The 15865-nt window shown below is 36.4% G+C and overlaps 2 protein-coding genes across 2 annotated transcripts; both read right to left on the reverse strand.

The window, feature by feature from the left end:
* Positions 1-11217: 11217 nt before the first annotated feature.
* Positions 11218-12242, reverse strand: LOC113293324. The gene is made up of 2 exons (XM_026541993.1): positions 12034-12242; positions 11218-11816 (listed from the first exon to the last, which is right to left on the reverse strand). Exons 1-2 carry the CDS (start codon positions 12055-12057, stop codon positions 11532-11534), a joined length of 309 nt encoding a protein of 102 aa, XP_026397778.1. The 5' UTR covers positions 12058-12242; the 3' UTR covers positions 11218-11531.
* Positions 12243-12866: 624 nt separating this feature from the next.
* Positions 12867-13256, reverse strand: LOC113295886. Its single transcript, XM_026544220.1, has one exon. It carries the CDS (start codon positions 13254-13256, stop codon positions 12867-12869), a length of 390 nt encoding a protein of 129 aa, XP_026400005.1.
* Positions 13257-15865: the final 2609 nt, after the last annotated feature.

Here is a 15865-nt window from a genome sequence, read left to right on the forward strand (position 1 = left end):
AGTATCTGGGTCCAGTCTTTGATGCTGGCCATTCTACTTGCCAGAAGGAAAGCTCAGGTTTCCACTACTGATGGTGTTGTTATCCTAACTGGAGCCGACATTGCCATCATCACGGTTCTTTCTGAGTTTCTACATATCCATCCTGCTCCAACAAAACCCGTTGTACCTCCTGGTTGGCATTTGCAAGCTCCATCTGTATTGATTTTGAACCAGTCGGAGGGTAGCGGATTCCATCGTACCCAAACTATTTGTCTATTGCACCTCGCTCCGTCGTTATGTTGTGAAGTTTCTGCCTGTGTCATTAAATTGTGTTTGGTTGCCCATATGAATTCTTGGCTGAGAAGTAAGGCAATATAGCAAGTTTGTTGGGGTGTTTGGATGATTTTTTTGTGGATTTTCTCATTTCTTGCAAGACGGATATTCCATAAGGTGTATGTAGTTGCAGGAAATCCTACAACACACCCCTTGTATTATCATGACTATAATTTCTAGATCTAAGCTTATTTGATATGAAAATAAAGATAAAGATAATGAAAATAGAAAATAAGACACAAGATTTACGTGGTTCGATCAATTTGATCTACATCCACGGGGTTAGGTTTCACTACGATCATTGAATTACATATGAATTACATTGAGACTCCATTAATGAGTATTTGGAGCTCTCTCTCTCTCTCTGGTTTTTGGGAAAGAATAAGAAGATAATAATAATACCAGTTACCTTTCTCTTTATATAGGATGCTACCTAATGGATGACAGCTCATATTTCCTTTTATTTCCTATCCTCCATGCGACATTATCGCACAGCCTTTTATGAATCTCGCACATTTACAAATACTTGTGCGATATTTGGATCCTACAGTGTAACAGCATGTTCTGAAGGCCTCTTTCTTGTCCGACAGTATTAAGAACTCTTTGAAATTTTGTGGGGCTCTGATGTGGTTTGTTGTGTGTTCCCTTCTTCTTCCCAAGTTTTGGTTATGCAAGTTTCTATTTTGATGGTATATGGCCGAGGGTATTGGGTGAGGTGGGAGTAGTAACCTTTCATAAGGATTATTTGGGTCATTTTCTTCATTCAGTCTTGCACAATATAGACCAAACCTGTCTTGCATTATTACATTCAAAGAGGCAGTGATTTGTGGTTTCCGATTGTTGGAGACAAATCATGCATACATCACTGTTAGTTATGTTTCTGTTGTGGCGTACTTTCATTGTTGGTAATCCATCATGAGCGACTTTCCAAAGGAAAAGTCTGATTTTTGAGAGCACTTAGCTTTCCAAATAGTTTTGAAGTCCTGTTCACTGCAGCTAGAAGCATTGGAGTTGTGTTTCTGGTTGGTGGTTAACGTCGGTTGAGAGGAAAAAATCTGATAACCACTTTTAACTGAATAAACTCCATTTTTTGAATGCGGCCAAATTGGTTTATCTGGGATGGAGGGGTTTGAAATGTGTAGCCCAATGATTGCATTAACTGCAGCCTGTGGGAATAACTGGCCTAACAGATGTATGTTCCAATTAAATGAGTGTGGTTCGAATAGATTAATGACCCAGTTTTATCCCTCGCCTGTGTTTGAATGGAAAGCTTCATGCACGGGGTGCCATCTCTCTTTAATTTTTGACGTGTGTCCATCGCCAATCTGAATTGCATGATTTTTTTGCACGAACACCGCCACTTTGTATGTATTCTTTCATGCAGCACCCGCCGAATCTGGTGGCCTTGGAGGATCCCTCAGGATTGATCTCTGCTGCATGTATTTTGCATGATAAAGAAAGTTGCATATTGTGTCCGATTTTTCATGCGGTTGCCACACTCTTTTACCAATTAAATAAAAACTGTGTTTCCTGGAATTTCGAGTTCCTAAACCTCCATTTCGAATAGGCAATGTAATTGTTTCGTTACCAACCGTGTGCATTTTCTTTGTATTTTTGTCATGCCCCCAAAAGAAGTTCCTAGCTATCCTATCCACTTCTTTATGGACGTGGACCGGTAATAACTGAGTTTGCATTATGTGATTAGCAGTAGGAATTAGAGAGGAATTAATAAGAGTCCATCTACCTTCCTGATTCATACACTTCGCCATCCATCCTTTCGCCTTTCTTTCCATTCTTTGCAGCAGTTGCGCAAACATCGGTGCCAAGTTCCTTCCCTATTTAAACTGTACTCCTAGATATTTGGGTGGATTATGGGTTGTAGGGGTGTTGAAGGTGTTGGCTAACCAATGGACCATGTTTTGGTTGATATTCGGGTGATGAATCAACATTGATTTTTGGGTGTTTATCATTTGGCCCGCTGAAGAGGCGTAGGAGTGTAGGATATTGTTCAGGAAAGAACAAGCAGACTGGTTTGCCTTACAAGTAATTAGAAGGTCATCTGCATACATCAGGTGAAGAATGGGTCTTGCATTTGTGGAGATTTTCAAACCTTGCACTTCTCCTTTATGCTCCATTCTTACAAGATTTGTTGAAAGAATTTCTGCACAAAGAATGAAAATGTAAGGTGACAAGGGGTTTCCTTGTCTGAGCCCTCGCCTTGGTTTGATGTTTCCTTGTGGATCACCATTGATATTCACCGGGTATGTAACCGAAGTTATGCAAAGCATCAGATATGCAATAAACTTCTCTGGAAATAGATACTAGACTCACTATTGTTTTTGTATGTGGATGACATATTGGTGAGAGGAATAGATTCTTCTTTTATTAAACATTTATTTCTGAATCGAGTATCCATTTTTCTGTGGAAGATCTCGGTGACCTTCATTGATTTCGTGGTTTGGAGAATTCTAGAATATCTTATGGTAGTTTTGTGCATCATACTAAGTATTCCTTGGACTTACTCAAGCGCACAGATAAGTGGGATCTAAACCTTGCTCCGCTCCAGCTACATCTAATATTCATCTTTTACCCTCTGATGACATTCTTCTAGACAATCCTTCTGACTAAAGATATTTGTTTGGTGGACTCCACCATCTTACTTGGACATGACCTGAGATATCTTTCGCTGTAAACAAGCGTGTCAATTCATGGCTGCTCTAACAGATGTACAACTGACAACTATCAAGTGAATCCTCAGGTATATCCAAGGTACCATAGGTGCTGTTCGGTTTTTGAGATGCAGATTAGGCATATTCTTTGTTGGATAGAAGGTCCATTGACGACTTCCGTCTATACTTTGGTTCTAACCCCATTTCCTGGTCTTCGAATCTGAGTATCAGGCACTAGCTATTGTTGCTGCTGAAATCATCTGGGTGCGTCAATTGTTGAAATATGTGAACTTTTTTCTCAAGGAATGTCCAACACGTAGTTGCGACAACATAAGTTCAACATCTTTGGAATCTAATCTAGTTATGCACAACAAGTTGAAGACTTTGCACGTGGATTTTCATTAATTTAGGGAACTTGTTATGGCTAAAACCTTAATTGTTCATCATGTGGATACTCAAGATCAAACAACTGGTATATTTACTAAAGGGCTTCATGGTTTGAGGTTTCAGTTCTCGAAGTCCAAGTTGAAGGTCTCTTCTCCTGATACCTTTAATTTGAGGTCGGTAATGGTTTACATACTTATGGTGGCGCTTAACTAAATCCCGTCTGCACTTACTTATTATTGTGTTTATATATACAAATAGAGTGCAAATTGATAAATTGTGCTGTTAAAAGGGTCAAACTAAGACGACCAAAGTCAAGGGCGATTTGAAGACGATTTTCTGGTTAGGGTTTCTTCATTCTTCGACGCATCTCCTCTGGTGAGATGCAGTCTTCTTCTCCGGCATCAAATCCTCTAGTGGTTTCCTCCTCACCCCTAGAGGTTACTAGTTTGGAGGGATCTAATGATAGAGTTGAGTCTGGGATGAATCAAAGTTTAGATACTGTTATTCCTCCAGGGTTTGAAAATGTTCCTCCCACTGGTCCGTTAGTTTCAAGAGCAGCTTGGTCTTCTTTATTTGATCAACAGAAAGAGCAGGTAATTTCTGCTAACATGGAATTTTATTCGTATCCTGTTATTGATGGTAAGAAATCCATGGATATTCCATATGAAGTTTTCAATGAAGATATTAGATTGTGTGAAGATAAAGTTATTGGAGCCTTTGTGGGACGCCGTTTACCTTTTAATTGGGTCTGAAATGCTGTTAATCGAGCTTGGAAGCCTAAAGGTAACATTCAAATGACGATTCATGGTGAGAGTATGTTTATCTTTGATTTTCAATGTCCTTAAGATAGGGTTCGTGATTTAGTATGAGTTCTATGTTTATATCTAACAGATTATTCATTATTAAACCTTGGTCTAGAACTGTTGAACAAGAAATTGCTGAATTGAAATCTCTCCCAGTGTGGATGAATTTTAGAAATGTTCTATTGTTCATGTGGAATAAGAAGGGGCTAAGTATGATAGCTATCTATTTAGGAAAACCTCTAATGATGGATACTCAAACTCTGAATAAAACTAGAATGAGTTATGCAAGAATATGTGTTGAATTTGATGTCAATTGTGAATTCCCTGATTCCTTCACTTTTACTTTAGGAGGAAAGGATAAAGTTGAGATTAAAATGGAGTATTCATGGAAACCTCCAAAATGTACTGAATGTGCAGTATTTGGTCATGTCTCTTTAAACTGTCCAAAGCAGGTTAAATCTTCTCCAAAAGTTGTACAAAAATGGGTGTAGAAGAAAACTACTACAACTGTGGATAAAGAAGGGCGGGTTACAAAATCCAAACATGGGGTACACAACAATGATATGGTTACTGAAGCCACTGTTTTAGAAGTTTCACAGATACCAATGGATACTGACTCTATGGTTTCAGACCAAGCAACTACTACAGTCTTGCCGGAGATAAGTGTTAGTAAAGATGCTAATGTGAATGATGTTATTGCTTCCAATCCTTTTTTCATCATGGACAAATGTATGGATCACCCTCATGAGTTACCAGCTGACCATAATAAAGAAAAATTTCAAGCTTTGATTCAAACAGCACAACTGAAATCAAAAGAATTTGAAGCCTCCAGTTCAAGAGCTCATTTTCAGAGGAGAGAGGCTTTACTTCCACCAGCTATCAATTTATTTCCTAAGGTTGCAGATCTGAAGAGGTCTGCTAGAGGTACCTTCTCTTAATCCAAATTAAAATGAGTTTCAACATGGGATGTTGGAACCTCAGAGGTCTAAATGACCCTCTGAAACAGTTGGAAGTAAAAAATTTAATTAGATTGAATAAACTTTCCTTGATTGGATTAGTAGAAACTCGTGTTCAAGTTCATAATAAAACTAGAATAAGAAATAACATTAATCCTTCTTGGTGCTTCTTAGATAATGATAGTGATAATTGTTTTGGTAGAATTTGGATAGCTTGGAATCCAAATGATGTTCAAGTTACTGTTTTGAGTTCTTCTTCACAAGCTATTTTTCTGGATATTTCCTTCTCTTCAATGATAAAATTTGTGGCTACCTTTGTTTATGGAGAAAACTATTATGTTACAAGATATTCTCTTTTTGGGATTCTCTTATCAACTTTGCTTCCTTTAATACCAAACCTTGGATTCTATTGGGTGATTTTAACTCTTTGCTTTTTCCTTCTGACAAAGTGGGTGGTGCTCCTGTTCTTCCTCATTATTATCATGATTTTTCTAACTATGTTCAGCAAGCTCAGATTATGGATCTTCAGTATTCTGGATGTTTTTACACTTGGACCAATTGTCAGCAGGATGGAACAATAATTAGATCAAAACTAGACAGAGTTATTGTAAACATGGAGTGGATTCTTCAATTTCAAATTTCAAAAGCTGAATTCCTTCTTCCAGGTATCTCAGATCACTCCCCTAGTGTTGTTACTATTGCAGAAAAAAGGACTCATGGCCCTCCCCCTTTTAGATTTTATAATTTTCTCACTGAAGAAAAAGACTTCATGGAAGTGGTTAGAAGAGCTTGGAACACTGAAGTCAGAGGTAATCTTATGATTAAATTTGTTACTAAAATGAAGAGAGTCAAGTATGATATTATTCAGTGGAAGAAATTGAGGTTCAAGAATATGTCTGAACTTGTTTTACAAGCTAAAAGTCATATGGATTCCGCTCAACTTCTTATTCAATCTCATCCTCTAGATCATGAATTGGCAAGAAGAGAAAGAGTTTATGTTGCAGAATATGCTAAACTAACAAAATATGAAGAAGCAGCTGTTAAACAACAATCTAGAATTAAATGGCTAGATTTGGGAGACTCAAATACTTTTTTTTTCCATAATTCTATCAAAGAAAGAAGATCTAGAAATAATATTTGATCTTTATATGATAGGGAAAATGTTAAGCTGGTAGAAGATCAGGAGATTGCTAAGGAATGCATTTCTTTTTATTCTGAGTTATTTGGTAATAATTTAACTGAAGATAGGTCCTCTCAGTCTTTGTTCAACCTCAGTATTAATGCTTGTATTCAACATGATGATGTTGCAGATCTGATAAAACCAGTCACAAGAGATGAAGTAGTTGAGGCTTTGCATTCTATTGGTTCAAGTAAGGCTCCTGTGCATGATGGCTTCACAAGTCACTTTCTAAAATCTTGTTGGCAAGTGGTAGGAGATGACTTTGTTGTTGTTATTCAAAAAAAAATCCATAAGTCAAAGCTTCTAAAAGAAGTGAATTGTACATTTTTAACCTTGATTGCTAAGAAGAAAAACCCCTCCACTATTTTAGATTATAGACCTATATCTTGTTGTAATGTCACTTATAAGTGCATTACCAAGATTATTTCTCTAAGAATGAAGAAGATTTTAGGAGGTCTTATCAGCTTGAATCAATCTGCTTTCATCTCTGGAAGATCTATTCAAGATAACATTATGGTGGCTCATGAATTGGTGAGGAATTATCATAGACCCAAAGGTGCCCCAAGATGTGCTTTAAAAATAGATATTAGAAAGGCTTATGATACTGTTAAACGGGATGCAATTTTCTTTATGCTGCAACAGATGGGTTTTCCTGATGTCTTCATTAACTGGATTGCCCTATGTATTAAATCAGCTAAGTTCTCTATTCTTATAAATGGTTCCCCTTTTGGTTTTTTTGGAGCTAAGAGAGGTTTGAGACAAGGCTTCCCCATATCACCTTATCTGTTTGTGATGGCTATGGAGATGCTGAGTGCCACACTGCTTAAACAAGTTCAGATTCAGAAGTTTGGCTTCCACCCAAGATGTAAGTTGACTAGACTAACTCATTTGTGCTTTGCTGATGATGTGCTGATCTTTTTCAAAGGAAACACTGCTGCTGCTACTAGCTTAAAAGATGCTCTTGATGAATTTAGTACCTACTCAGGCTTAGAAATTAATAACCAGAAAACTTCCCTGTTTTTCTCTGATGTGGATGACTTAACTCTGCAACAAATAATTCATATTCTATATTGCACAGTAGGAGAATTGCCTATCAAATATTTTGGGTGTCCCTCTCTTATCTACTAAACTTTCTTATAAAGATTTCTTACCCTTGCTTGAAAAAGTGGTGAGAGGATTCACTCTTGGAAGTCTTTATTCTTGGCTTACCCTGAAAGAGCTTTGCTTATAATGGCATTTCTTTGTGGAATGTTGTTTTTCTGGTTTTCTTGCTTTGTTCTGCCAAAAAGGGTCATAAAGGAGCTAAATACAAAATTCAAGAGATTCTTATGGGCTGGACCTGCTCTTAAGAAGTGCTACAACCCTATTAAATGGAGTTATGCTTGTCACTCTTATGAAGAAGGAGGATTGGGTATTAAAGATCTTGAGTATACAAATGTCGCAGAAAATCTCAGGCATATTTGGGACTTAGTTTCTGGTAGAGACACCATCTGGACTTCCTGGATCAAAAGTAATCTTATCAAATACAAGGATTTTTGGTCTATGATTGTTCCTAAAGACACATCTTGGTGTTGGAGAAGGATTTTGGACCATAAAGATCTTGCCAAGAAACATATTGGAGTTCTTATAGGCAATGGAGACTCTACCAGCTTCTTACATGAGAATTGGCATCGAAAAGGGGCATTAGTTGATTGGGTAGAACCACATATCCTGAAAACTATTGGTGCCACTGATAATTCAAAGGTAGCTGATTTTCTCTCCCCAGGATGGATTTTTCCAGATTTTATGGAAGAGGATACTCAAGAAGTGGTGAAGGCTATCTCACAAACTGAGTTCAATACTGCTGAGCATGATCAATTTTTTTGGAAGTCAAGCACCACAGGTACCTTCTCTATGAAAGCAACTTATAATGCCATAACTAATCACTTGCCTAGTCCAATTTCGGAACCCTTAGTTTGGTTTAAGAATCACATTCCTAGATACTCATTTATTACATGGTTAGCTCTCTTAAAAAAAAAAACTAGAAGTAAGTTATGTAAATGGGGAACCATTTCAGATTATTCTTGTATTTTATGTGGAAATGCTGAGGAAAATGAAGATCATTTGTTTCATGCTTGCTTTTTCTCTTCTTCCATATGGAGGGGCCTTCTCCTCAAAATGGGTATAATTAAAGGTCTTGAGAACTCTTGGGATGCAGAAATCAACTGGTGTGCACAAGCTTTTAAAGGTTCTAGTGGTGTATCTATGATAAAAAAGACTTGTTTTCAACAGTTTTATCTATCATATTTGGAAAGAGCGCAATAATAGAATATTCAGAGCTCAAAATGGTTCTCAAGACCAAGTAAGAACTTGTTTGTTTGCAGCTGACTCGGCGTCTGAATCTGAGTCAACCCCTGACTCGGACCGAGTCAGCAGTCAGACCGTTTGTTTTCCATTTTGAGTCAGATCTGACTCGACCTATGACTCAGACATAACCCCTGACTCGGACTCATTTGAGTCAGGTAACAAAATACCCCTGACTCATGGGACCAAACCACTGACTCACTTATTTCCGAGTCAGATGAGTCAGATCTGACTCAAAACAAACATATCGACTCAGATAAGTAAGTTTACTTATTATACAAGATGTGAGGTTCAAATTGCTAGCCAAGAATCATAAGGAGATTGATACTTCATATGCTAGAGACTTCATGAGAAGATGGAATATAGACTGCACCTTTATTCTCCCTGAGATTATATTTTTCACTTGGTTGTATCCTCTGCATGATGAAGTGATGATAAACACTGATGGATCAAAAACTGCCACAACAGGAGGTTTTGGTGCCATTATTAGAGATCATGAAGCTGCAGTGATTGGGGCAGTAAGTGGAGAAGGGTCTGTCAGGTCTGTGCTTGCTCATGAATTACAGGGGGTTGAACTTGGTTTAAATCTGGCATTACAGAAGCATAATTTGAACATTCATCTTTTTATTGATTCAATGGATGCCTATAACTTACAAGTATTGAGCCTGAGCCACCATGGAATGTGATCCAAATCTGGAGAAGAATCATGACTTTAAAGAAAAGGTTTGCTAGATGGAAGATCTCTTTCTGTTATAAAGAAGCTAATCGTGCGGCTGACCATTTAGCTGGTTTACATCTGGGCAATCCTTGGACAGAAATTCGACATGAAGAGTTTTCTGCGGATTTCAGAGAAATCTTGACAGCAGACAAGTCACAACAAGTTTATCAGCGTTTTAAGAAGAAGAGAAGTTAGTTTGTGCTTTTTTGTTTTTGTTTTTGTTTCCTGTTTCTTTTCTTGGGCCTTGAGCCCGCGGATTGTTTCAAAAAAAATATACAAATAGAGTGCATGTGCTTTGCACGTCAGCAACCTTTTTCACGCGAATCCATTTTCTCAATACTACCACATTCTGCAACAAAATTCATTATAGCATACGGATCCAAGCTAAAATATTCATCGAACTGGATGAACATAGGCGTGAAAAGAAAGAAAGCTCCTGAGGAATTTCATCGAACATGTTTTGCGCACATACAACTTCAACTATTCTTAACATATTGAGTATCGGACTTTTGGGGTGACATGAGACAACTCCCTCGGCATTAAAAGAACAAAACACAGTGGATAGGGGAAAAAAAGAAAAAGACAATGTAACATGTCAATATCGATCACTAACTTGGTGATAATTAGTGAAATGAAATTGAAACTCGATTTCATCGAATCATTTGAAGTTGCCTAAAATAAGTTTGTGATAGAAAAATGGATTATACTTACAGTAGGGGTATAAAAGAAAATATGATATCGCATCATCATTATCATGTTTTATCAATTGATTTTGATTATTAATCTTCTTTTGTATCTCTTTCTCCTTTATTATCATGTTTTATCAATTGATTTTGATTATTCATCTTCTTTTATATCTCTTTCTCCTTTTTTTACACAAAATTGGTTAAAAAGACCAAAATCAACAAATTCTGGGTGAAATGGACAGTTAGATTTTGATACTGTTTAAATGGACAAAAATGTAAAAAATATGCAGGATGTAACCAGTTTCATCGTGCCCATTTTTAAATATTTTTTCTTATTTTTAATTTACACAGGATGTATCCAGTTTCATCCTTACTTTTTGTTAAATTTAAGCTAAGATGAAACCAATTTCATCCTTGTTTTTTTTATTCTTCAATTTTGAATTTTTAGTCGATTAAATACCAAACCGAACCCTAGATTTCAGTTTGTCTCCTTCTTTGTCTAATCTCGGAGCGAAGTGTGAAAGAATTTTCAATTTTGGGTGAACTAATCAATTAGATCAAACGGCTGAGTTTCGATTACTGTTTAATGGTTGAGATTTAATGTGCGGACATTGAAAAAAGTTTGGTGAACGAAAAATTGGTTAGCGAATTTGGGTCGTGATTCAATTTCCTTGCTGCTTTTAAAAGGGGGGGAGAGAAGGATAATAATCCTTCAGGTGTAATTGAGTCAGATTTATTTTCCATTTTATTTTATGTTGGCGAAGAACATGAGATTCACTAATTGATTTCAAAGATGGAGATTCTAAGGTGACCAGTTGCTGTGTGCTTGATTGCTTATATTACTTACTTCATGCTGCATCTAGAGTTCTAGACTATATTCCGGAACTTAAGATTTGGTTAAATTCAGAACTTTGAGTTTCATCAAGATCATTAGGGCTGTTACTCAGCAACCAATCGATGTTGCAGTGATTCAGCTAGATTTGGCTCATTGAGATTTGGGCAAGACTATATTAATAAAATTTGTATTAAAGAACCATAAAATTTGTAGTTGCTGTGACTGACACCAAGGGTTCAAGATTGCCATGAAATTGTAAGGAATTCATTGTGCAGTTGGAGTACCAAGGGATGGATAATAAAGAAACTGGAAATTTGGAGCTACAATGTGGTCAGGGCACATAGTTTTCTACCTTGTGCTAAACAACTAGCATCGAATGCATATGGAATTATCTAGAAATTTCCAGTGATGCAGTACAGTAAAACCTTCTTCGGATATGCCAAGATCACCTAACCAAAAGATCCAGAACTTCAACTATATCAATAACCTGTTCTGGATTCATGAGAGCGATTGATATGTTTAAGAGATTCAAGACCCAGTTATTCACAGATTCAGTACTTTCACAAACAAAATCAACACATAGCTTTCACTTGCTAGAAATAGAAAGAGAGGTTGTACATACATATAGAAAATCATTATGAACTAGTTTCTGTTCATGGGAAGTTCAATTTCATGTTCATTTGTAGCCTTGGGAGCCGGAGGTGACTCGCGGAGAATCGTTGGAGTATCAATGCTTTTAATACGTTGAAAACTTGCATTAGTACTGTTGTGTGCACGGTGAAATCTGCAACGAAATGAACCAGCATGTGTAGTTGGCGAGCATAGACAATTGATCTTTGCTCCTTTCGATGTTTGTCTCGTTAGTACACCACCACCACCCATTGACATACTATTCTCCTCCTTTCTTTCCTTGTTCTCTTTGTCTTCCTAACACAAATACAAATCAACACAGAATCAGTTGCAAAATTTGAATTTCGATAATAATCTACATTCCATTATATACACACCAAAAAACTCAAGAAAAAGTCTACCAAATGGACAAATAAACGCGTCGAGAACAAAGAAGACAGACTAGAATAATGATAATGAAAGAAAGAGAATGGAAGACCGAAAGAATCATGCTAATACAAACACAAATACATACCTGATGAGTCTCAATTCTGAGCATAGCTGTTTAATTTAGTAAGTAGTAGTACCGGCACCGCGTACGTTGTCAAGTCAGAAATTTTGATTCTAATTTCGAAACTATTGAACAAAGCTAGACTAGTAAATTTGAGTTTTCTTCTACTGCTAGTTCAAGAAAAATCTGAGAGATTTTGGCCCCGATATCAACCCTACCGAAAAAACAGGTGGGGTGCTATCTCCACTTTACTCTCTTTTTTTCCTACTGTTTAATGTCACGGGTATGATCATCAACTCCATTTTACATTAAAAACATATCTAGTCAATCGCTGTAATGGGTAGTATAAGGCTGCTAATGGGATACCATTTTGTTTTGGGGTGTACCAATTTACATATAGGACAAAAAAATAATTGCCTTTGAGTTGGTACACCCCCAAGCAAAATGGTACCCCATTAACAACCCTTGGTAGTAGTACCATGAATTATGATTCAACCACTCTTTGAAACAAACAGAAACAGCGCCCCACTGATTAAAAGTTGAATAAGATAGCCACTTGTGTTCCCTGTAAACTAATATACACTGATTCAATCTATGATTGTCATGGGGTGTGTTATCTATCCATTTTTTTTGTAAGTTTAAATGTATTCAAAAGACTAATTTGGGGAGTTAGTAACCCCTACAATATGGTGAGTAGAGCCATCTAATGTTGGGCCGGAGGGATCGACCCTAACATTTGATTTATCTACTTCTAAAGCTACTCTAATACATTCAGGAGGTTCCTTCCTCCAACTAAGAAGAGAACTAAAGTTTTTGGCTTCTTTGGCCATTAAGTTTGCTGCCGTGTTAGCTGTTCTTTATACAAAATAAAAACCCCAAAAAATAATACAAGACTCGAGTTCATTGACAGCTTCATCTAAGATAGGTATGTTTTGCCATTCTAAATAGGATTCATTTCCATTAAGGTAATCAAAAAGGTTCTTGCAATCTCCTTCTATTGTAAAGTTGGATAGACCAATTTCTGTCGCCCATTTTGCTCCCTGCAACAGTCCTAGTTCTTCCGCTTCTTCAGGGGTAGAGGCTGTGAATGCTCCTGCTCTTCCTTGTTCAAGAATTTCTGCATCATTTCTAAGAATTAAAGAAAAACCTGCTGGCAAATCAGCAGAGATCCAAGCTGCATCAATGTTTAATTTCAGCTGGGATCTCTTAGGGGGATTCCAGTTAATATTTTTATCTCTTTCTATCATTACTTGTTTCAGTAAGGGATGATATTTATACCAAAATTCTAAGTGTCTTTGAATTTCAGTACCTAATTGAACACTTGTCTGTTGTTTGTTCTCAAAAACTAAATTACATCTCTCCTTCTATATAAACCAATCTTTTGTCAACGCAATTTCTACAGGTATAATGGTGTTCTGTTTATCTAACCAGTCTTTACAGATGTTTAAAAAAGTTATTGAACTATTAAACTGAAATTTCACTGGATGTGGTTCAGCTGCTCACACCTCTTTGGCAAAGGGACATAAAAATAACAAGTGTTCTATAGATTCAACATCATTATAGTTTGAAGGACAATTGGAATGAATGTCTTCCATGAATTTTGCTAACTTAAGGTTTGTTGACAGTGCATTCTGTAAGCATTTCCAAGCAAAGATTTTTATTCGTTGAGATACATTTAAGTTCCATAAAGAGTTCCAAAATGAATCTGGTTGACCTAGATTTTAATGACTTCTAGTTTTTTCAGTGAGTTTATTATACATTGACTTAACCGTAAAAATCTCTAATTTTGTAAGAAGCCATCTTAGTCTATCTGATTTACCTCTAGCTAATCTGACATTATTAATTTTGTTGGCAATGGACAAGGGAAACAAGTCAATCAGTAAGGAATAATTACACTTCTTAGTGGAAGGGTCTATCAAATCCTTCATAAGTGTTAAGTGAGAGTTAGTAGCTGTTTTAAAGCTGCTAAGGTTTTCTTCTAGGTTTGGGATCCAGTTATCATCCCAAATATTAGTAGTATTTCCATCCCCTATTTCCCAAATACTATTTTGTTCCACAAAGAGAATTCCTTTACTAATACATGTCCAAATCCAGGAGCTAGTAGTTGGGGTTTTAGCTTTGAAAACAGAGGACGTTCTAAAATATCTAGGTTTTAATTGTGATACGCAAAGAGCATTAGGTTCAGTTAAGAGTCTCCAGGCTAGATTATCTATCATAGATAAGTTGAATTTTCTAGCATTTCTAAATCATAATCCTCCTTTACTTCTAGGTTTACAAAGGCAAGAATAAGATATAAGATAATATCCTTTATAATTTGTTTCCTTACCCCACCAAAAGTCTCTTTGGAGGGAATCAATATTTTTAGTGATTTTCTTAGGCAGTATAAAACAGCTCATTTGATAGCTAACCATACTGGCTAAAGTTGCTTTATTAAGCACCATTTTACTGGATTGTGCCAGTGTTTTGCCCATCCATCTTTGAATTCTTTGCTACATCTTTTCTACTATTGAATCAAAGAGTTGAATTTTAGCTCTACTTATAAACAGAGGGGTTCCTAGATAAGTATCTTTTGGATCTATTTTCTTTATCTTAAGTAATTTGCATATCATTCTTTGATGCGCAGGTTGCACTTTCCTACTAAAGAAAACTCCAGATTTTTCAAAGTTTATCAATTGTCCTGAAGCTTTACTAAAGGATTCTATAAGATTAAGAATATTATGGCTCTCCCTAAGGTCAGCTCTAATGAAGAGAAGACAATCATCTGCAAAAAACAGATGAGAAATAGGGTTATTTTTTGGACTAATGTTCACTCCATGAATTATTTCTCCTCTTCACCAATGAGAAGGAGTCTGGAAAATATTTCCATACAAATGATAAAAAGATAAGGAGAGAGAGGGTCTCCTTGTCTAAGACCTCTAGTGGGTTTGAAAAAATCCCCAGGGCAACCATTCAGCAAAACTGCTATAAAAGAGGTTGAAATGCATTGATAGATCAAGTTGTAAAATTTAGAATCAAGCCCAAAGGCTTTCATGGCATTGATTAGGAAATTCCAGTCTACTCTATCAAAAGCCTTGGACATATCTATTTTGATCCACATTCCAGCATGCTTCACTTTCTTTTTCTTGAAGGAGTGAATTATCTCTTGAGCAATGATTATATTATCTGAAATTTGCCTTTTAGAGAGAAATGCAGCTTGGAATGGATAAATGAAGCTATTTAGGAGGGGTTTAATTCTGTTAGCTAGAATCTTAGTTATTATTTTGTATATAGTATTACAAATCCCTATGGGTCTAAATCCACTAGGGTCCTTAGGGTGTCTACTTTTAGGTATAAGAAACAAAAAGGTTTTGTTGAAATCAGGATGAAGGCATCCAGTTGAAAAGAAATACTGAACAAAAGAAATGACTTGTTCTCCTACTGTTTCCCAGTTTAGTTTGAAAAAACTAGCTGGCAAACCATCTGGTCCTATTGATTTATTTGGTTTAAGTTTTTTAACAACTGACCAAATTTCATCACCTGAGGGAATAGAATTAAGAAGAGTGTTGTCATCTGAGGAAATGCAGGGAGAAATGCTCCCAAAAAGATCAGGAGTAGGTAAAGCTAAGGGAGAAGGAGCAGTAAAAAGATTAGAGAAGAAGTCAGACAGAGTAACTTGGATTTCAGATCTTTTGAAAGTTACTCCATTGTTGTTTTTTCTAATGCGTTTCTTTTTTATTCCACTTCCTTCTTTTCATAGTTTTGGTATGAAGGAATTTGGTGTTTCTTTCTCCTAAATGAACTATATTATCTCTAGATTGTTGTTTGGCTATTGCTTCCTGAGTGGCATATAGCTTTTCTAGTTGAGATAGCTTTTCCT

This window comes from Papaver somniferum, chromosome 7 (assembly GCF_003573695.1).
Source record: "Papaver somniferum cultivar HN1 chromosome 7, ASM357369v1, whole genome shotgun sequence".
NCBI lineage: Eukaryota > Viridiplantae > Streptophyta > Magnoliopsida > Ranunculales > Papaveraceae > Papaver > Papaver somniferum.